A 21291-nucleotide genomic window follows, 5' to 3' on the forward strand; every position below is an offset into this window, starting at 1 on the left:
TGTAGGCTTAGTGTCAGTATTTGTCATCATATAGAGTGGGAAAAAGATACTAATGATTCAATATATCCGGAGGGAATCCAAAAATGATTAGTGCATGAAAGAAAAATAGGGATTTCATATTTGTCAAATTATTGAGCCTGTGGTAAAAACTCAGAAATGCATCAAATCATCCTGTACAATATCAAAAACGTCATGTAAAGATATCCCCTGATTATCGACCCTTTTCTCCTGGTGTTTCTTTGTCAAAGAAAAATGCGGCTCTGTGTTTCTGTACCGACGAGGTTATCTGAATGACCTCACTTTCTGGGTAGCAGAAAATATCAGAGGTCAAAGGTCTGTCCCTTCACTTCCCCCGGCCATGCTCTTTGATGATCACAGCCGTGGCTTTAGATGATGATGATGATGATGAAACCCTCCCTCTTCACTGAGGCGCGTTGATGCTGCTTTGTGTGCTGGCAAATGCTGCACTTGCCTTCAGTCTGTTGCAGCCTACTGTGTACTCTCACTATTTTCCTCTCTCCCCTAAACTACTCTACTTCTCTCGTTACCTCTTTCGGCACGTACTCCGCTTTCATGATCAGAAAATGTTCACCCTCTGCCCCGTTATCAAAATAAGGCGTGAGTAACGTCTCGAGTGCTGTTTTGACAAAAGAGGAAACTGAGACAAGTTTCTGTGCGCCGCAGGGTGGTGGCTCCGGTGCTTCTATTTGTGGCGCCGTGCCGGGAGCCATGTCCTCATCAAACACGCCCACCACCGCCACAGAAATCACCGCTACTGTACCACACTACGTGATACCGGAGAATCCCCTGCCTCGGTTGGAGTGCTTCAGTAGCAAACTTTTCTTTGAACAAAAACACATTGACACACAGTGGTTGAGTGGTTTTACAGGTCATCTGTGATTTCTGATCGGACCTGATCTTTGTATAATATCTGAATCCTGACTTGCATATTTGGTTGTATTTAAAGGGAGAGCATCTTTTTGATTGTTTATGTCTAGATGTGGAACTTTGGAGAAGGTTGTACCAAACACATGTGTTTTGGTATAAAAAAGGACTGTAAAATAACCAGGAATTCAGCCAAAAGTGAGTTGTATCAAAGTATGACATTATTATTTTCAAATTCGATCTCTTTTTGGGTTTAGTTGTCAATTTGCAGTGTACAAATTATTATAATTATAGTATGTCTTCCCGACCATCCTCTCTGACCAAAAATAAGCCCGCAGCTGAATCTAGTGTTCTACCCCTGTTACCGGGTGTGTTTAACCATCATCAGTTACAGGGTGTGTTCTACCCCTGTTACAGGGTGTGTTCTACCCCTGTTACAGGGTGTGTTCTACCCCTGTTACAGGGTGTGTTCTACCCCTGTTACAGGGTGTGTTCTACCATCTGTTACAGGGTGTGTTCTACCCCTGTTACAGGGTGTGTTCTACCCTGTTACAGGGTGTGTTACAGGGTGTGTTCTACCCCTGTTACAGGGTGTGTTCTACCCCTGTTACAGGGTGTGTTCTACCCCTGTTACAGGGTGTGTTCTACCCCTGTTACAGGGTGTGTTCTACCCCTGTTACAGGGTGTGTTCTACCCCTGTTACAGGGTGTGTTCTACCATCTGTTACAGGGTGTGTTCTACCATCTGTTACAGGGTGTGTTCTACCATCTGTTACAGGGTGTGTTCTACCATCTGTTACAGGGTGTGTTCTACCATCTGTTACAGGGTGTGTTCTACCATCTGTTACAGGGTGTGTTCTACCATCTGTTACAGGGTGTGTTCTACCATCTGTTACAGGGTGTGTTCTACCATCTGTTACCGGGTGTGTTTTACCATCGGTTACCGGGTGTGTTTAACCATCGGTTACCGGGTGTGTTTAACCATCGGTTACCGGGTGTGTTTAACCATCGGTTACCGGGTGTGTTTAACCATCGGTTACCGGGTGTGTTTAACCATCGGTTACCGGGTGTGTTTATTAACCTGGGCTAACAGTGCCACTATGATACTTGACCAAACTAACGCACCTCGTCTTTTTGTCTGACAGGACCAAGTCATGGAGAGGTGGACACACAGGAGTGCTTGTTCTATAACATCAACTATGAGATTGAGAAGACCAACCAGAGTGGGGTAGAGCGCTGCGAGGGTGAGAAGGACAAGCGGTCGCACTGCTACGCCTCATGGCGAAACAACTCTGGTACCATAGAGCTGGTGAAGAAGGGCTGCTGGCTGGATGACTTCAACTGCTATGACAGGTAGAATCTCCTACCGTTGTGCCTATCAATTATTTAATAAATCTGTATTGTACATTCGATAAACTCTGCCTTCCTCCGCCTAAAATATTAGGGTCCTTGTATTCACAAAGAGTTTCTCAGGATGGGGGTGCTGATCTAGCATCAGGTCCCCCCTGCCCATATAACAATATTCCATTAAGTTCTAAAGGCGGCAACTGATCCTATATCAGCAGTCCTACTCTGAGACGCTTAATCAAAACAGTCCCTGGTGTGGAGCTGAGGTAGAATCTGTGTCCCCCTCTATGGTTGGTATCAAATGTTTCATTTTCCCAGTGTGATCAAAGGCTCAACAAATGTTAGAGTATGATAATGACTGTTCATCTAAACATCAGATATCACCATATATAAAACCTCATTAAAGTATAGTTTGATTTGTCATTAACTCATTACTGCATTGACTTCACAGCTGGCATGTGTGTGCAAACTCGCACAAGGTAGTCTCTGACGTTTGCTCGCATTACCAAATTATTTTTGTTTTCATTCCGTTTATCGGAAGCTTTATTGGACTCTATATTAAATGTTTCTCCGTCAAACTGGAATATTCAATTATCCCGCGCCTGGCGGGTCCCGTAGGTGCTCGATAACGTCTCGGGAGAAGTCAGGCGGAGTGGTGCGTTAGATTTTTCTCCCACTTGCCTGCTGCCATTGCAATCTATTTCCGGCCTTGCTCCCGAGACCAAGAGAAATCATTGAATAAATGGATCCGGATAAGAAGCTTGCAAACAGTCACTTCTCCCCAGATACACATTAGAGAGGAGCAAAGTGCCTTAAGTTTTGACTAGGACCAGTCCACTGCATTGTTTACAGAGCGAGACAAATGTTGTGTGGATGTGTACATGGTTTGAATGATCAACTCTAAAATGTTTCTGCAGGATATTTGTATAAAAGCTGAAAAACATTTTGTAGTGTTGCATGAGAACAGCCAAGGTACCAATGCATTAAGGGCTTTTGTTTTGAGCTATTTAACCAGACGTCTTCTAAAAGCTCAATTCTAAAACAGTGTTTATTATAGTGGGACGCGATCTATGAAACGATTCCCCGATCCCTCATGTGAAAGTGGGCCAGCAACAATGACTGATCTGAAACGCAACGGCAGCAATTTGAGGTTGCTTAAAACTAGAGGTCACCTCTTCTTAAAATAGCAGACGAGTAGAGTCTCCGGTGCATGTTTGAAATACCAAACACTGAAGTGTGTTGAGTGACAGGCTTAAGTCTGAAAGCTTTTTTAAAACGCTCACGACTGTTGTAGATTAGATTTAGGTAAAGGGATGTTACTTTGCTGGCACCAGTGAGGTGGTCCGACCTGCTCTGAATTAATTGTGTACATTAATACCCTGCGGGATCAAAGATCCAGGTTCCTCGAATGCATTGATATAAATGCATTGAAATAGTAAAGCATTTAAGTTGATCCTGGAGGCCACAGTTATCTCAGTGTGATCCCGCTTCTCTAGACATACAATGATGTCTTCAAATGTCAATCTTAATTCCATCATGATTACAAGCATGTTTCTTGTGGGAGTTTTGAGTTCCTATCGGGACAGCTTGAGGAGACTCTCACAAGGCTAAGCAGCCCTTAATCCCGGCCTCCTTTCAGTGTTGTCAGGGACGACTGGCTGGCCTCACCATTGGCTCTGGCTCTCTGAGGAGAGAGGACACTGCCCAATGACCTGCCAGGCCGCCACATTGCTGACATGGCCCGACGCTGCCGATGTGCCTGGCGCCAGCAGAATCATGGCGACATCGCCAGTCCTCTCCCTCCTTCCAGTCCTGTCCTCCACAGAGGTCAATAAGTCGTTTCGCTGTGGGCCCCGCATCAGACCAAGGCCAATAGTGTGAGCGTTGCATGGTGAGGGAAGGGAACGGAGGGGGGTGGTTAGCTAAGGGTTCGTTAGGTATCTGAGCAGGTCATATAGGATCTAGTTCTGTCTCCGGGGTCATGTTCAGTAGGTCACACTGTAGCAAAGCTTTTTAAAACGTCTGGCAACGGAAAATATAAGAACAGTTTCTGATTGGACAGTTTCATGTAGAACCTTTCTGTTTCACTGCTTTTCATGGTGTTCTGAACACAACCCTTCATACGGTATAACCACATTCCCTCTGAACTACTGAAGTCAATAGAAAGCGGAGGCGCTCCCTTCGCTACCCTAGACCAAAACATTTCCCTTCGACAGTCAATTAAATGTTATCTCCCGTTCTTTCTCTTAGGCAAGAGTGTGTGGCGACAGAGGAGAATCCTCAGGTGTTCTTCTGTTGCTGCGAGGGGAACTTCTGCAACGAGAGGTTCACTCACCTGCCTGATATCAACGGACCATGTAAGTGAACCTGTAGGACTCTACCTCTTTGTTTTACACCCATAGAAAGTAGATAGGTCCAACCGTCACAGAGCACGAAAGAAAGTCTGTGCTACTAATTACATTTCTATGGCTACACCTCGATTGCAATGTTCTGAACAAATTCTGCTCCGGCCTGTGCAAATCAGAAGATCCATATATGATTGGGTTCCTGAGACGTTAAAACACCTCAAGGCATTGTTAAGATCTGATAGTCTTTTGCAGACCTGAGTAGAATTTGTGTTTCTGGATCGCACCCCTGAGGGCTAGTCAAATGTAGATGTTATATTGACCCATATCTCAATTCGCTTGTCGTCATTTTGGAATATTTGATTTTCCCAATCACTGCTCGCTCCATTTGTTTCCCGGGCCAATATCACCTGCTTTGCTGTGATATCTTGGTATGTTAACTTGGTATTCTAAACCTGCCTGGTGTGACGTGAAACCCAGTAAGTTGATATTATATTTGACATCCGTGTAAGACCTACACCAGCTTTAAACCGAGTTGGAAGCTCCACGGGCCTCACCCAGGGTTAAGTATTGACTTTGTTCTCCGAAAGGTCCTCACAGTGGGGTATTGTAGGATCTTAAACACGATGGACAGAAATGTGCAAGAGGCCACACGAGTATTGAATTACACCGCCTGTTTGCAGACTGAAGCTCCAAAAGTTAGGGGCAATTTTTCCCAGGAGAATAGCACCTCTTATATTTTACAGCTCCCTTTCCTCTCCAGATTTTCTTGAGCACACAGACATCCAGACAGGCAGCAAACTTATTTGTGTGTGTTAAAGCCAAAGCTTGGCATAGAAAGGTGGAAAAAACTAGTGTGTGCCTAACTATTCCTATATCTCTGCCAGTTTCCCCTTCCCCTCTTTCTACCCTCCCTCAATCTACCTCTCTCCCTATCCTTCCCTCCTTTCCACTACACCCTCCTTGTTTTTCCCCCTTCTCCTGGTTTCTTCTCTCCCCTTCTCCCTCTTTACCTATCCTCTTGTCATTTTCTCTCACCCCTCCCTCCATCTTTTCTCTCTTTTTCTCCCCCTGCTCCTCGATGGCCGTTGGGTAAAACTGTGTTCTGTTCTGTCCCTCTCTCTACCGCCAGTGATCAAGTCGCCTCCCCCCATGCCCACACTACTCAATGTGCTGGTCTACTCACTGCTGCCCATCACCATGCTCTCCATGGCCCTGCTGCTGGCCTTCTGGATGTACCGCCACCGCAAGCCACCCTATGGCCATGTGGACATCAATGAGGTCGGCCAATTCCCTCCCTAGCTACGCATCTTTCACTTTTGCTCCCCATCACTCTTCTGTTTTCATCTTTGAATGACTGCATTTATTTGACATGTTTTAAAGTGCATGTAGACTTCCCTCAGCTAAGTGGAACAATACACACACACAACAAATAGAGGACTCAAATCAAAGGAAAGTTACTACTTATTGTGGTCCTCCTGTCTGTCGGTATTGTTTACTCTCTTTGTCTGTAGAGCTGTTTGCTTATCTTCTGTGGTGCTACCTCTTTGTGGTTTCTCACTCCTGTATTCTCTCGCTCTTGCCGTTTTCATCCCTTGTTTTTCGGAGGCCATCTTGTTAGCCCCAAAGCTGCCAAGTAGGCCACACAGGACCTCTGTTAACGACTAGCCCCATCTAGAGGTAGTCGGGTGCCACTGGCGTGATACAGGTCCCACCTATAGGACCATTGTTAGTTTACTACTGTCAGTTTTCAGTATCTGTACATCTACTTTACACAAGCCATTGTGCATAAAGCCTTATCTGTTTTTCTTTTTAACTGTTTTGAAACGGAGTATTAGAATTCATATTTTACATTGATATAAAAGCTCCAGTTATTACATCAATTGTAAGTATGTCGCGAGTGGCAATCAATCCTCATAACCTTGTTGAATATAATGACCCAGTGTTTACCTGTTCTGACCTCTTGATCTACCAGGATCCTGGCCTCGTTCTCCCTCCCTCCCCCCTGGTAGGTCTCAAACCCCTGCAGTTGCTGGAGATTAAGGCCAGGGGGCGCTTTGGCTGTGTGTGGAAGGCCCAGATGATGAACGACTACGTGGCTGTCAAGGTTTTCCCCATTCAGGTAAGTTGCTGAAAGGTTGATTCAACTGTCTGTGTCCTCTAAAGCCTTGGTGTAACAACACCTCTTTGTTTGTGTGTCCTCCCACAGGATAAACAGTCGTGGACGAACGAGCGGGACGTGTTCCTAACACCGGGGATGAAGCACGAGAACCTGCTGCGCTACATCGCCGCCGAGAAGCGCGGGACCAACCTGGAGATGGAGCTGTGGCTCATCTCTGAGTTCCACGAGAGGGTGAGGAGGGAGACTGGGGTGGAGGGAGAGGTGTTATGGTGTGGGGAGGTTAGGTTAGGTTTGGGGGAGGAAGTATAAAACCAGCTGTAAGCCTGGGACATAAGTTTATATCAGTTAGCATTCACAAGGTCCTGCCACTGAGCTTTAGCAATGTTCTCTAGGCTTTCATATCAGGCTTGCTACAGAGATCCACTATTTATTTATTGGCACTGAGGAAGCTGTGTTTGGTTGCTCAGAGCTATTGCCTTTTAATTTTCCTCGCTGTTTAATTTTCAGCAGCGTGAAAGTTGTTTGCTACAATTTAATAACACTCAATTTGACTGACCACAGTGGTTTGGCTGGCATTTCTCGGACAATAAACGATGTGAACCCTGTCTCTGCAGTCGAGTTCACTTGTATTTTTCCCAGTTCAATCATTGACAAGCTATTTAGTGTGCTCTGGGGATGTCTTACTGTAGCTAGTTGTTAACAGCGCCACTTCTTTCTCACTCTTTCTCTCTTTTTCTGTGTATGCACGCGGCGTGTGTGTCTCTCTCTGTCTATGCTCCAGGGCTCCCTGACGGACTATCTGAAAGGGAATGCAATCAGCTGGACTGAGCTGTGCCACATCGCTGAGACCATGGCCTGCGGGCTGGCCTACCTGCACGAAGATGTGCCTCGCTACAAAGGAGAGGGACCCAAACCGGCCATTGCTCACAGGTAAGGCACACGAGTTCAGCACTTAGGTGTGTGTTTAGAGCTGAGCGATTTAACAGAAATGTTGATTATTTTTCAAAATGAACTACTTGAGTGACGTCGGTTGAATTATTTGAATTTGATTTCTTTTGATAATTTTCTGTGAGCTCAATACAGACATTGCACAGTTTCTCTAGAGAAAAATTAGATCCAGCCTGAACTGTGCGATGTAGAAGGGAGTTGTAGTTTCCAACAGGCAATATTCTACATAGTTTAGCACATAAAATGTGGTAATTAACTACAATGACCATAATCCATTGCGCACATACTTGTCCGGTCTGTTTCTTTTACGACTGTTGCTGAAGAGCGAAGAATGTGAGATTATGAGGTGATACAGAGAGCAGCTGTTGCTTCGAGGCATCTCTATCTGAAAATACATGATCCATGTGATTGATGGTTGGTATTCCGCTATCATAAAAAAGTATGCCTTAATTACATTGAACTACAAAATGGATATTTTGTCAGACAGCATAGGCAGCAGCCCTATAGAGATGAGATGATTGGATTGAAATGGTCAATTAAAACAAATGTTAATATACACAAATGAAATATTTTATTAAAGTAGTGTGAATAAATTATGTTTAATAAGGGATGAGCAGTCACTACCATCATAGGACTTCCATTAATAGTTTTATTCTGTGTTGTTACAGCATTCAACCCACAAAATGCGTTGGGCATTTAATGTTAAACAAATAATTGAAACTGAAATCAAAAACTTGATTTATTTTTTAAAGAATCGAAACCGAACCGAACTCAAAAATGTGTGTGTAAAATTGAGAGACATTAGACTTGGCCCAGTTCAAGCATCTTTTTGTTTTCTCAATGACCCATCTGGCTAAGTAAAGTTTAGGTTAATCCTATAGCGTATTGATGTTTATGCTGAATCTTTGTTCTGTCTGCGGTCCCCCTGTCCCCCTGTCTTCATTCTGCAATCCAGAAGCATCTAACCCTGAGGGAGTCTGTTTATTATTATTATTGCACTCAAATCTCTGGACTGCAATTTTATTTTTCTGCGTGGCATCAAAATTGTTTACAGTTTATTCCATTGGGAATTCACTTCAATTCCGTTACAATCAAACGGAGCCATAAGTCTAGACGGGACTGTTCTCGGTGGGCTTTATTTGTTTGTAGTTCAGAATAAGTTCAGGCTTGACAAAGGGCAAACTGATCCCAAGTCAGGGGGGGAAACTCTCAGGCCAATCACCGATGTTAATTGATTGGCTAAAAAAGAAAACTGTCGATGAACCCCCGTCCTCTCTTCCTTCTCCTTCCAGGGACTTCAAGAGTAAGAATGTGATGCTGCGGACGGACCTGACGGCCATCATCGGGGACTTTGGGTTGGCGGTGCGGTTCGAGCCGGGCAAGCCCCCAGGGGACACTCACGGCCAGGTGAGTGGGCTACCATCAGTCGGGTTGCGTCCTAAGGGTTAGCTGCTTTTGACTAGTGTACATGAATTAGGGAGCCATTTAAGCCTTGAAAATGTATCATACTAACTATGAACAAGTGTCATCATGGAAATACTGTTTTAAAGTTAGCTCCACATACTCACACGACAAGGAAGCGTGTGTGCATAGTGGACCTTGTCTGACAGTGTCTTGTCCGTCTATCTCTGTCGTCCAGGTGGGTACCAGGCGCTACATGGCGCCGGAGGTCCTGGAAGGTGCCATCAACTTCCAGCGGGACGCCTTTCTCAGGATAGACATGTACGCCATGGGCCTGGTGCTGTGGGAGCTGGTGTCGCGCTGCAAGGCGGCCGACGGTGAGTCATAAACACGCAAGCACACACACACAGGATCCTACTCTGCGATTTATCAGCAACCATACCACATTGGAATCCAGATGAGACCTTTTTAATGCTGTGTAATAGACAAATGAGAACGCATAGCTTATGGGTAACGATGTAGCATAGCCTGTAAGGTGTTCCGTGCTAAGACACGTTGCTGTTGTGTTGATTGGTCAGGCCCAGTGGATGAGTACATGCTGCCGTTTGAGGAGGAGATCGGCCAGCACCCGTCCCTGGAGGACTTACAGGAGGTGGTGGTCCACAAAAAGATGAGACCGGTCTTCAAGGACTGCTGGCTCAAACACGCTGTGAGTATGCCAGCTCTGTCTCCAACGCAGAGAGCAGTGGGTCAATGCTGGGATGTACAGTACTTAAAGCAGTACAGTTTGATTCACATTTCCCACAATATGTCACCCAGGGATGACTTGAGTGCGTAAACATGTTGCGCCCACCCCCCCAACCCAAAGAGACAAAAACATAACCCCCAAACATTCAACAGACAAATAAAATAAAGTCCATTTCCAAAAATAAAAATGCACAAGTATAATATGTAGTCACAGATAATGCAGAATATGCTTAGACTATAGCCAAGGTTCACCTAAAAAAAATAAAGAATATACAGATTTATAATTCCAATGCTTCTACAATATCACTGGTTTGCAAAAACTCTGGTGCTTTCTTTTTTACTACTAAGTACATTTTTCAAGAGCTAGGCTTGATGTTAATTATTTTAACCAATGACCAAGTAATGGGGAACTGACATAGTAGAGAGAAATTGAACATCTAGCTTGTAATAGACAGAGGTCAACCATTTTCTTCTCTCTCCTATGTAAAGAGATATTCCCTCTGTAAAGATGTAGGATGCAAAGTTTAGGGATTAATGGCATTGTGGTAGAAGTAATCTCAGAGATATAGTGCAGTACTGAGCTCAAACATTTGTATCTCAGCACATTCCCACAGGAAATGAAACGAGGTGCCTAAATGCGTGTTACATTTAAAACACCGGTCTGGGGTATTAGGGTCAATTTTGTGGAGCTTAATATGGGTGTGATATACACTGCTCAAAAAAATAAAGGGAACACTTAAACAACACAATGTAACTCCAAGTCAATCACACTTCTGTGAAACAAACTGTCCACTTAGGAAGCAACACTGATTGACAATAAATTTCACATGCTGTTGTGCAAATAAAATAGACAACAGGTGGAAATTATAGGCAATTAGCAAGACACCCTCAATAAAGGAGTGGTTCTGCAGGTGGTGACCACAGACCACTTCTCAGTTCCTATGCTTCCTGGCTGATGTTTTGGTCACTTTTGAATGCTGGCGGTGCTTTCACTCTAGTGGTAGCATGAGACTGAGTCTACAACCCACACAAGTGGCTCAGGTAGTGCAGCTCATCCAGGATGGCACATCAATGCGAGCTGTGGCAAGAAGGTTTGCTGTGTCTGTCAGCGTAGTGTCCAGAGCATGGAGGCGCTACCAGGAGACAGGCCAGTACATCAGGAGACGTGGAGGAGGCCATAGGAGGGCAACAACCCAGCAGCAGGACCGCTACTTCCGCCTTTGTGCAAGGAGGAGCAGGAGGAGCACTGCCAGAGCCCTGCAAAATGACCTCAATCAGGCCACAAATGTGCATGTGTCTGCTCAAACCGTCAGAAACAAACTCCATGAGGGTGGTATGAGGGCCCGACGTCCACAGGTGGGGGTTGTGCTTACAGCCCAACACTGTGCAGGACGTTTGGCATTTGCCAGAGAACACCAAGATTGGCAAATTCGCCACTGGCGCCCTGTGCTCTTCACAGATGAAAGCAGGTTCACACTGAGCACATGTGACAGAGTCTGGAGATGCCGTGGAGAACGTTCTGCTGACTGCAACATCCTCCAGCATGACCGGTTTGGTGGTGGGTCAGTCATGGTGTGGGGTGGCATTTCTTTGGGGGGCCGCACAGCCCTCCATGTGCTCGCCAGAGGTAGCCTGACTGCCATTAGGTACCGAGATGAGATCCTCAGACCCCTTGTGAGACTATATGCTGGTGCGGTTGGCCCTGGGTTCCTCCTAATGCAAGACAATGCTAGACCTCATGTGGCTGGAGTGTGTCAGCAGTTCCTCCAAGAGGAAGGCATTGATGCTATGGACTGGCCGGCCCGTTCCCCAGACCTGAATCCAATTGAACACATCTGAGACATCATGTCTCGCTCCATCCACCAACGCCACATTGCTCCACAGACTATCCAGTAGTTGCCGGATGCTTTAGTCCAGGTCTGGGAGGAGATCTCTCAGGAGACCATCCGCCACCTCATCAGGAGCATGCCCAGGCATTGTAGGGAGGTCATACAGGCACGTGGAGGCCACACACACTATTTTGACTTGTTTTAAGGACATTACATCAAAGTTGTATCAGCTTGTAGTGTGGTTTTCCACTTTAATTTTTTGAAGTGGAAAAGTTGACTCCAAATCCAGACCTCCATGGGTTGATAAATTTGATTTCCATTGATGATTTTTGTGTGATTTTGTTGTCAGCACATTCAACTATGTAAAGAAAAAAGTATTTAATAAGAATATTTCATTCATTCAGATCTAGGATGTGTTATTTTAGTGTTCCCTTTATTTTTTTGAGCAGTGTATGTTCTCATTATCCAATTGTATTGCAGCAATCTCAGGCAGGTGTTTGTCTGTATCTGAGCTCTAGAGCATATCATAACCCGGTCCTCTGCTGAAATATCTTCCTGCAAATCGTGTATCCACTGAAGTCTCTTACCATCAGAGTTGTCTTAGTGAGTAGCTACCATTTTCCCATATAATGATGTCATCTGACCTCTCCCATAACACATATTAACAGAGAGCGTTTCTCGAGTGCTCAAAGGAGGTTGTAGGGCAGATTGTTATAGACTGGAAAGAATAAAGCTTCTCGAGTTAAATCTTATCTTTAGTTCTTCAAACAACATGAGCCCCATTTCATTGTATAAATCCATCACTTTAACAATACCTTTTCTTGCCCATTCTTTAAGGTGTGAAATTGTCATTGCACCAAATTGGTGTAAAACTGGATAATACAGGGGATTCGCACAGATATTTCTGTACTTCGTGCCATATAGTTAGGGTGTTTGTTAAAAGGGGATTAGTAGTATTCTTCTTTAGCTTCTTAAATGGAGCAGAGTACAAATATCCATCCAAGTTAAGCCTTTTGTGGACAGCATTTCAGTCTGCAGCCAGGGTAAGTATGGTTTCTTGGAGAACCAAAACATTGCAGCCCTAAGTTGTGTAGCCCAGTAATAAAACTGTAGGTTTGGAAGTTGCAACCTCCCTCTGCCATAGGTCAAATAAAGAAGAGAAAGTCTAAACCTTGGTTTTCTGTTGATCCAGATACAATTTGGAAGTATCTTTCTGAACTTTGGGTGGGAAAAAAAGGTGATGGAGCCAGAAGAATTTATTGAAATGGATAAAACATTTGTGCAGGATATGAATCTTAATGATATTTATTCTACCAATAATAGATCTAGACAATGATGTCCATCTGTTGATGGGTTCTGTTGCACTCGTTACCATGGGTTCATCATTTGTTGAACTCAAGGAGCTTATTTCTGGTGTGATTTTAATACCAAGATAAGTGAAACCTTGTTCTCTATTCCCCCGAAGGATGCTGTACAACTGGATGCAGTCTCTCTTGCTTGTTGAGGAAAAGGATAGAAGACTTGGTTTTTATTAACTTTCAATCCAGAAAACTGCCCAAAGTTATAAATTGGAGAGGGAAGAGAATTCTTTAGATCTGTTAGGAATAAGAGGGTATTATCGGCATACAGGGCCACTCGATGTTCAAAATCCAATTTTATAATTCCACTAATTGACGGGTGGGAACTTACTGCAATGGCAAAGGGTTCAAAGCTAAAGGAAATAATCCTGGACTGGCTGGACATCCTTGTCTCGTGCCCTGAAAAAACTTAAGGTTGTGAGATCAAGTTGTTAGTGTCAACTTCTGCAGTGGGGTCTGTATATCATATCATATCTTAATCCATTTACAGAAGTAGTTCCCAAACTCAAATCTCTTAAACACTTCAAATAAATAAGACCACTCAACTCTTATCGAATGCCTTCTCTACATCAAGGTAGAGTATGGCAGTGCAGTCCCCTGATACTATGTTTAGTACTCTCCTCACATTGTGAAAACCTTGAGTCCGAGTTCAGAAGATAGACCAATTTAACTTTCACGTTTTGTCTGGTATTTATAAGGCTTCAGAATAAGAGTGATTTAAAGGTGAAACAACCTTGCTGAAAGGATTCAGCATACATATCCAAAAGTGGACCTTGAAGTTTGTCCTTAAATATCTTCGAAATATCTATTGGGAGACCATCTGGACGCTTTACCTCCCTTCATATTTGAAATAGCATCAGATATTTCAGCACCATCCAATTCCTTTTTCCAGGTCCAATTTTGTGTCTTCTGAAATAGAGGGGAAAATCAAGACCATCCAAAAATGATGTCTGATTAGTTAAGTTCTCAAGAGATTCAGAGTAAAGTGTGTTGTAGTAGAAACCAAATGTTTGGTTTATTTCTACAGGCTCCATTGATAATTGTCCTTGTAAATAATGATTTGCATTAATGGCTCTGTCTGAATTTAACTTCTTAATGCACCAGGCAAGCAAATGACCAGGTTTTCACCTTGATCATAGGACTGCTTCAGCCTTGTTAAACTGTTTGTGGCTTTTTAGGGGAGGAAGTTCTTCAGAACTTTAAGAACAAATAATTCCTTGTTTACAATCTTCTAAGTTATCCAAAAAAGCCTCCCTCTCCAATTTTCAGATTTGGCTATCCACCTGTCTCATTTTTAGATTGAATTGATTTGATTAGAAACTGGTAAAAGTCTTGGTCCTGTAACCATCTGGGATGCAAATGTAATCTAGAAGATCCTTTTACTAGTTTTGTATCCCTATAGAATAATGACACGGGGGAATGGTCACACCAAACAAACAATACTATCATATCCATTTCCTGCTACATTGGGAAGCAATCAGCAAGAAACATAAAAGTTGTTTATACGAGAATATGATTTAAATGTCAACGAGTAACACGAATACGCCTTTTTACTCGGGTTCAGAGCTCTCCAAGGTTCACATAGATGTCATGAAATGCTTTAATTCCTTTCTACTCTGCGAGTGTGAAGAGGAGTGATCTAGATGAGGATCAAAAGTGCAATTAAAATCCCCTGCCATTAGACTCCCTTCCTGGTAAAGTCCTATCAATAGAAATACATTCTCAAAGAATTTGGGATTATCATCATTAGGACTATAAACATTAACCAGATTAATACGATTATTCAAAAGAGTTCCCTGTAATCAAAATGTATCTACAAGCTGTATCAGTTATAATATTGTCCACTTGAAACGGAACAGAATTTCTTTTTAAACATAACACCACGAGAAGAGAAACGGAATGCTATTACCTGCCCTTGCCACCTCCTATGTACTTTAAATAGCTCATCCTTCAACAAGTGAGTATCTTGTAGAAACACGAGGAATAAAGTTGTTTAAACCTAGTAGTAATAACAAACTCCATGGACATTCCACAAAGTACATTTATTTTACATTTGAAGTCATCTAACCAAAGATGTAAACATGGAATAAGCTATAGCATAAAGGCATATCTAAAATATGCTTAGTAACCATAAGGACCGCATTAATATTTTGTAGTGAGGAAAATATGTAAAGATCTGTTGAAACAAACATAAATCTATCCTAACAGGAAAACACTGAACCCCATTCCCTTGTCTCCCTAACTGAGACACCCAACACTCTCCCACCTCCCTCTAATCGTGGAGTGTAGTCTGGTGGACGACTGAACCGTTACAGGGAGCAGTCTAACCAATGTGACGCTCAACAAAACCAAGTGTCTCCTGCCTTCTCTCGGCCATTACTCCTCATGAACAAAACAAAAGGCATATCTTGAAAAGATGTGTGAAATATCACACCAAAAGGCATATCTAGGAAGATATGTGAAATATCATGTAGTATTCGTTTGAAAAGTAGCAAAGAATAGCTCCACCTAAAACAGTAACGCTAGTTAGTGAATCCTAACTAACGTTACAATATGGACAGTCCTAAATAGTTGTAGATGAGCCACAACACAGGGTCTACCAAGTAGCAAAATGGCCCATACATATAGTGTTAACGTAGTATACCATTAGTACGTTTTTAAACCCCCAAAAAATATCAAAGCTCAGAAATGAACAGGCTACTTGAGATAAAGCGATACCATTGAATATGCGCTACGTTACCCAAAGACCCTTGCACATGATGTTGATGTCAGGCTTGCACGTGAGTGTCAATCATTTTAGTCCAAGGATATGATTGAAACTTAAGTCATCATATAAAGTAGTCCCGATGCTTCTCTGTGGTCCAGAACGAATAAGGTCCCAACGTGTCCGTTGACATGGAGCTAAACATCTTGTCTGACATTTTAGTGTTTTATATAATCCGATGGAAGAGAGTGATTAACATAATTAAACTTAACATGGCGTCCAATGCTCAATGGACAGCTATCTCGCCTGTCATATAGAGATTCAAACTCGTGTGACCGTTGATTGTCAGTCAGACGTAGTTTAGCTGGGAAGGCTATTCAAAAGGCAATGTTGAGGGACCTGAGCTGGCATTTCACCCCATCGTAGCCTTTTCTTTTTTTGGTGCAGGTCCATGGATAGGTCAGGGAAGAACATGATCTCTTGGGTACATCACCTTGCCCATACACAGACCTGGCTTTCTGCATCACTTGGAGTTTGTCTTGAAAGTTGAGAAACTTAATGATAAGGACTCTGAGAGGGGTGGTTTCTCGGGCCTGTAGGAGCCTGAAGCAAAGGGCTCTTTCAAATGCGCAAGGCGTCCGGAAAGTTGTCCGGCCCCAATGCCTCGGTAAGCCATCTCTCTCTTGCAACTACGTCACCTTTTTCCACTTTTTTGGGTGGATTAACCAGTCTCAAATTAGACCTGTGGTGGTTCTCGAACAAGCTTAGTTTTGAAGTAAGATCCGCCACCTGTTTATCCAACTTTACGGTCATTGAGTTGAAAGGGATGTCAGTAACTTCCACCATGCTAATGCGTTCCTCTGATTCGTCCAAGCGCGTGAAGTAGTCTTGATGGTCACGTTTAACCTGACTAATCCCCGTTAGGACACCTTCAAGTTCGATGAAAAAGCCTGCCCTCAAGGCAAAGATTGTTTCCATAACCCCTTGGTTTAGGTTGTCTACATCGTTGGTTGTCATGTCAGACTCGTGGTGTGAGGAGCTTGCAGAGCTAACTGGGTCAGTAGAGCTGGCTGAATTAGCAGGGCTAACTGGTCTAACCTGGACCACGTTGTCTGTGATATGTTCTTCATGTTTTAGGAGGACAATGTTTAAGTCGATTCATAATGGATGTAGATACGCCTGACATTGTCCTGTTTGTTACGAGGATTTAAAATAAGAGATTAAGACAAAATAAGAGATTAAAAGAAGTTTAGCCGAAATTGGCAGGGGAGCACTAAAAACATGTCCGCTCCGCCCTGTTAATACACATTTAATACATCTAACAAACACTGAATAAGATGTTAATACATGCATGTAATAACACTTAAATGACAATAAATAAGCAGATTGGTTTTGCTAAATGCTGAGTTCCTGTCCTAACTGATGTGTCTCCCAGGGCCTGGAGTCTATGTGTGAGACGATAGAGGAGTGCTGGGACCATGACGCGGAGGCGCGCCTCTCTGCTGGCTGCGTGGAGGAGCGCATCTCGCAGATCCGCCGGCTGACCAGCCCCCCTACCTCGGACTGCCTGGTCTCCATGGTGACCTCTGTCACCAACGTGGACTTGCCACCCAAAGAGTCCAGTATCTGAGTCTCAACCCGACCACCAACCCTCCCAACGCAGAGCGGCAAGCAAGCATACAAAACAACCACTCGTCTTCTTAAGCCTCAGCGGATCTCAGAAAAAAAAACATGAATGCAGCTGCTATTTTATCCTGAATTTTTTTAATGATTAATTATTATTATTTTTATTTGATTTCCGATCGGATCACTATTACCAGCACACTTCTTCTATACTGTTTTTTTTTATCAATACAGGGCAAAAAAAGCTAAATGGACATCTCAAAAGCGCATTCAGGTGCCGACTTATGAATGCTGACAAGGTGCAGGTACCTCAGATGTTTTCAGCTCTCAGTAGTTTCTTTGGGTTTAGTTTATTCCTCTTTTTCTGTCTTCTGGACAGGATTGCCTGTGACAGAACCAACCAACTCACCCACCAACCAAGCAACCATCTACCACGTTGGACAATACAACAATGCTGCATAAACCTTGTAGGAACATTAAGACTGTTACACACAACTAACCTTCCTCAAGGGATTTTAGTTTTCAGAAAACATTTCCTTTCCGACAGCGTGTCCCATACAAACCTTCGGAACTAACGGGTGTCTCTAGAACACAGGGCAAAGTGGAAAACAACAGGACTCATTTCTTTTAGGTTTTTTCTGTGTTCAGACTGGTGACTATGGATGGGGTTGGCTACAGCATTCTTATGAGTGCATGTTGAAAGGTTCAAAAGGAAATGGCTTACATTCAGAGATTGGACATCACATCATCTGGATAGTGCGTTTGGTATGGAACTACTTCTCAGGTAACCAGTCTCAAGGGGCAGGAGATGTTGATTTGAGGTGATATCGCAACGCGTCCCGTAAAGTAGGGCGAGAGCCACAACTGCCGCCCTTGAGTGGTCGGAGGGGGCAAACTTTAGTGGGAGGGGCTTTTCTGACTTGGTTCAGAGCCTTTATCTGAGATCAAAATGGAGTCTAAACACAGAACGTGCCCAAACAACCACAAAAAAACACAATCGGTGCAAGACCCTGGGGAAGATATGTATGCATTTTGGGTGGGTGTGTGTTTGCGTGTGACTACTTGTGCAGTGAGAGTGACTGTGGGTGTGTGTGTGTTTGCGTGTGACTACTTGTGCAGTGAGAGTGACTGTGTGTGTGTGTGTGTGTGTGTGTAGCGGAGAGGGATGGAGATTAAGACCATAAAAAGTTTCAGCCGTAAACATCTGAAGATAAGTTAAATGTATTTTTGTTCAGTTTTTTTCTCCTCCTTTATTTCAGTCAGTAGATTGGACATTGGGAGATAAGGACCTAGACTCTTCTCCACAGAGGCCCATCCTAGGCCTCAGCAAAAGCCTATATCCTTCACTAGTGTTGAGTGGGAGGGAATACAGTTGAATCATCACTGCCTGGTCCCTTTGTTATTTGCCTCTTTCGCACAGGGACCAAACTTAGTTTGTACCGGGTAGGTCCTGCATTGTAGAACCGTTTTTGACAGGGCACTGAGCGTAACAAGCGGTTTAAACTTAACTTCATTACGATTAGTTACACGTTCTCATTCATTAGAAGGAAAAATAGAAACTGAAAACGAACATGGAACTTTTTTTGTCTTAAAAGTGGCACGCAAGAAACCACATTTCCGTATGCCATAATGTAACAGTGAATGTCCACAATGCTGCTGTTTCAACTCAAAGATGAATATATTTCTGTGTTCCTTTTTTCTGTGCATTACACGTGCAACTCTCAGTAGTAAAGGAAACATGCTAAAACAGCAAAAGTCATGTCTACCAACGTACAAGGCTTCCGAGGTGAACAATAAAATCTAGTAGAGAAAACATAAAACGAAACGCAAAAAAAACAAAAAACATGAATGAACCACAGACCACCTCAAACCAGAAATACCTCAGATTTTTCTACGTGTATGAGTTCTGTTATATATTTTGTTAGTTGTGTTGACTTGTATTAAGTATATTTTAATGTGAGTTTTTTTTGGCTTATATGATTAGGGAGTTTTGGAAAAATAGTGCTACCGCAACATGTTGTATAAATGAAAGAAAATAGTGTAAATAGCTGTATACAGTTGTAGTATTCTACCAATATATGAAACCTAGGCATTATTCATGATTTGTGCTGGCTCCCCCCCTCTCCGTTACCTAAAGGGACATTGAACCTTGTATTTGATTTTCCTCCCAGAAAAACAAATATCCACCCACCACCACCACCACCGTGTCTCACCTGTAATATTTTTGCATACCCCAGGATATACCTTGGGTTTGTCATTGCTTTTAAAATGTATTTTAATGACTTATCCCATTCCTCTATAAAAAAAGAAAGCATTTATACAGAAAAGACAAATTGAGAACTAAGAGATACCATTGAATTTCCTTATACAAAGCAACGCATCTCCAAATTAGTTTCTCGATTTATAGCGTTCTAACTTTTTAAAGCATAGTCATATTTTTATGAAATTGTTCTCAATTGATGATTGATTTGATAGCGCCTTTGAGGGGGGGGGGTAGTGTCCCTGGATTCTCATCCCTTCATCTCCTTTCCTCACACATTGACTGACGAGACACCACGGCGGCGGCTTCAGCACCTTAGCACTACATCCTACAGACGAGAGCTTTAAGTTTTATTCACGGTGTCATACGTTCTTTTAAGGTTCTACATCATTTACCAGTGTTCCGCATGTGTGTAAGTGGAACCATGTGCGCAGAGGCTTTCAGGGTGTTTTAGGTATACCCATGGAGAAAGAAGTGAGAGCATTGAGACACTCATGACTTCAATATCTTGTCATCATGAACCCCAGTGATTGATGTGGGCCTGCAGATCGCTGTGATCCAGCTGCTTTGAGTAGGAAAACCACAGCTAGCTTTATTTGAGCTTTTGGGCTTAGTAAACTTGAACATGTATTTAGGTCTGTTAAGAGACTACTTTTCAAGGAGCCCCACTTTCTCTGTAATATTTGCCAAGAGGGTAAGAAAATAATTTCTCATTCTGCCAAGGTAGAGCACGCTTGTTTAGCACTTTTTAGTACCTCTGGATTGACTCCCCACCATTTTATCATTAACCAGAATGGAGGTATTCTTGCTTTGATTTCAATGGCCTGTTAGCAAATCGGGGTTATGTTTGTGTCAAATTATCAGGTTAGTGTTTGATGTCTATCTTTTCAGGAAGCTTATTGTAACACTGGTTTACAGTATTTCTGCTATAAATGTAATGGGATCAAGAAATTGCAAGTTTGGATATAAATGTAGCAAGCAATATCTACAGCAATAGTCCTACATATTGTTTCTGGTATGACAGAATAACCTCATAGGTACTGCAATAGGGCCTTGAGCTAGCGACCAACCAAAACATCTTGTTCAAGATGCGCTTTGTTGTCAAGAGGAAGGTTGGTGGGTTTGCTGATCCCCAAGTCATGGTCATAATGCTTGTTGAGTTATGATAGGTTTACCTTCAGTTATAGACCTTTAACCATGAAAACATGTAGCCAAATCCTTGCACCTAAGTCTGAAAGAAGGGGAACCAAAGTCTTTCTTTTTTTCTATATTTGAGAGAATTGTAATGTGTCCCCACTCTCACTTTCTGTTTGTGGAACAGCGGAGACTAAATCCTTCTGTCCTATGATCCTTTGACTTTGATGATTTGAGACGCTAGACAAAATAATCAAACATTTTTTCCTTGCTTTGACATTTTTGCCACCTTTTCCAGAGCTAAGTGGATTAATTTGATGGGGAGGGAGTGTCAGTGCAGGGAGTAAGGTCTACAAAAGTGAGTTGTTAGACTTCCAAATTAAAAGCTCTAAAGTTTCTTTCCAAATAGTGGCCCGTTGCACTCTCAGCATTACATTTGTAGTGTGCGGTCTTAAGGGTTTAATTCTTTCAGTTTTTGGGGGGGTCACTGTTATGATGAATTATGCAATACCAATCGGTGGTTTTAAAGTTTTAGCCACAATGGGAAAGGCAAGTATTACTCTGGTCTTTCATCATTGTCTGGGTTTTT

General features: G+C 43.0%; 1 protein-coding gene across 1 annotated transcript in view; it reads left to right on the forward strand.

Moving 5' to 3' along the window:
• Positions 1 to 20042, forward strand: part of LOC112227771 (activin receptor type-2B) — a 65771-nt gene extending 45729 nt beyond the window's left edge. Inside the window, exons 2-11 of the mRNA XM_024392633.2 lie at positions 2030 to 2237; positions 4482 to 4588; positions 5709 to 5857; positions 6552 to 6698; positions 6786 to 6929; positions 7480 to 7628; positions 8939 to 9053; positions 9286 to 9424; positions 9626 to 9756; positions 17121 to 20042. Coding sequence (XP_024248401.1) covers positions 2030 to 2237; positions 4482 to 4588; positions 5709 to 5857; positions 6552 to 6698; positions 6786 to 6929; positions 7480 to 7628; positions 8939 to 9053; positions 9286 to 9424; positions 9626 to 9756; positions 17121 to 17315 — 1484 coding nt within the window. The 3' untranslated portion in view covers positions 17316 to 20042. The remainder of the gene's footprint in view (positions 1 to 2029; positions 2238 to 4481; positions 4589 to 5708; positions 5858 to 6551; positions 6699 to 6785; positions 6930 to 7479; positions 7629 to 8938; positions 9054 to 9285; positions 9425 to 9625; positions 9757 to 17120) is intronic.
• Positions 20043 to 21291: the final 1249 nt, after the last annotated feature.

Source organism: Oncorhynchus tshawytscha, linkage group LG29 (genome assembly GCF_018296145.1).
Source record: "Oncorhynchus tshawytscha isolate Ot180627B linkage group LG29, Otsh_v2.0, whole genome shotgun sequence".
NCBI lineage: Eukaryota > Metazoa > Chordata > Actinopteri > Salmoniformes > Salmonidae > Oncorhynchus > Oncorhynchus tshawytscha.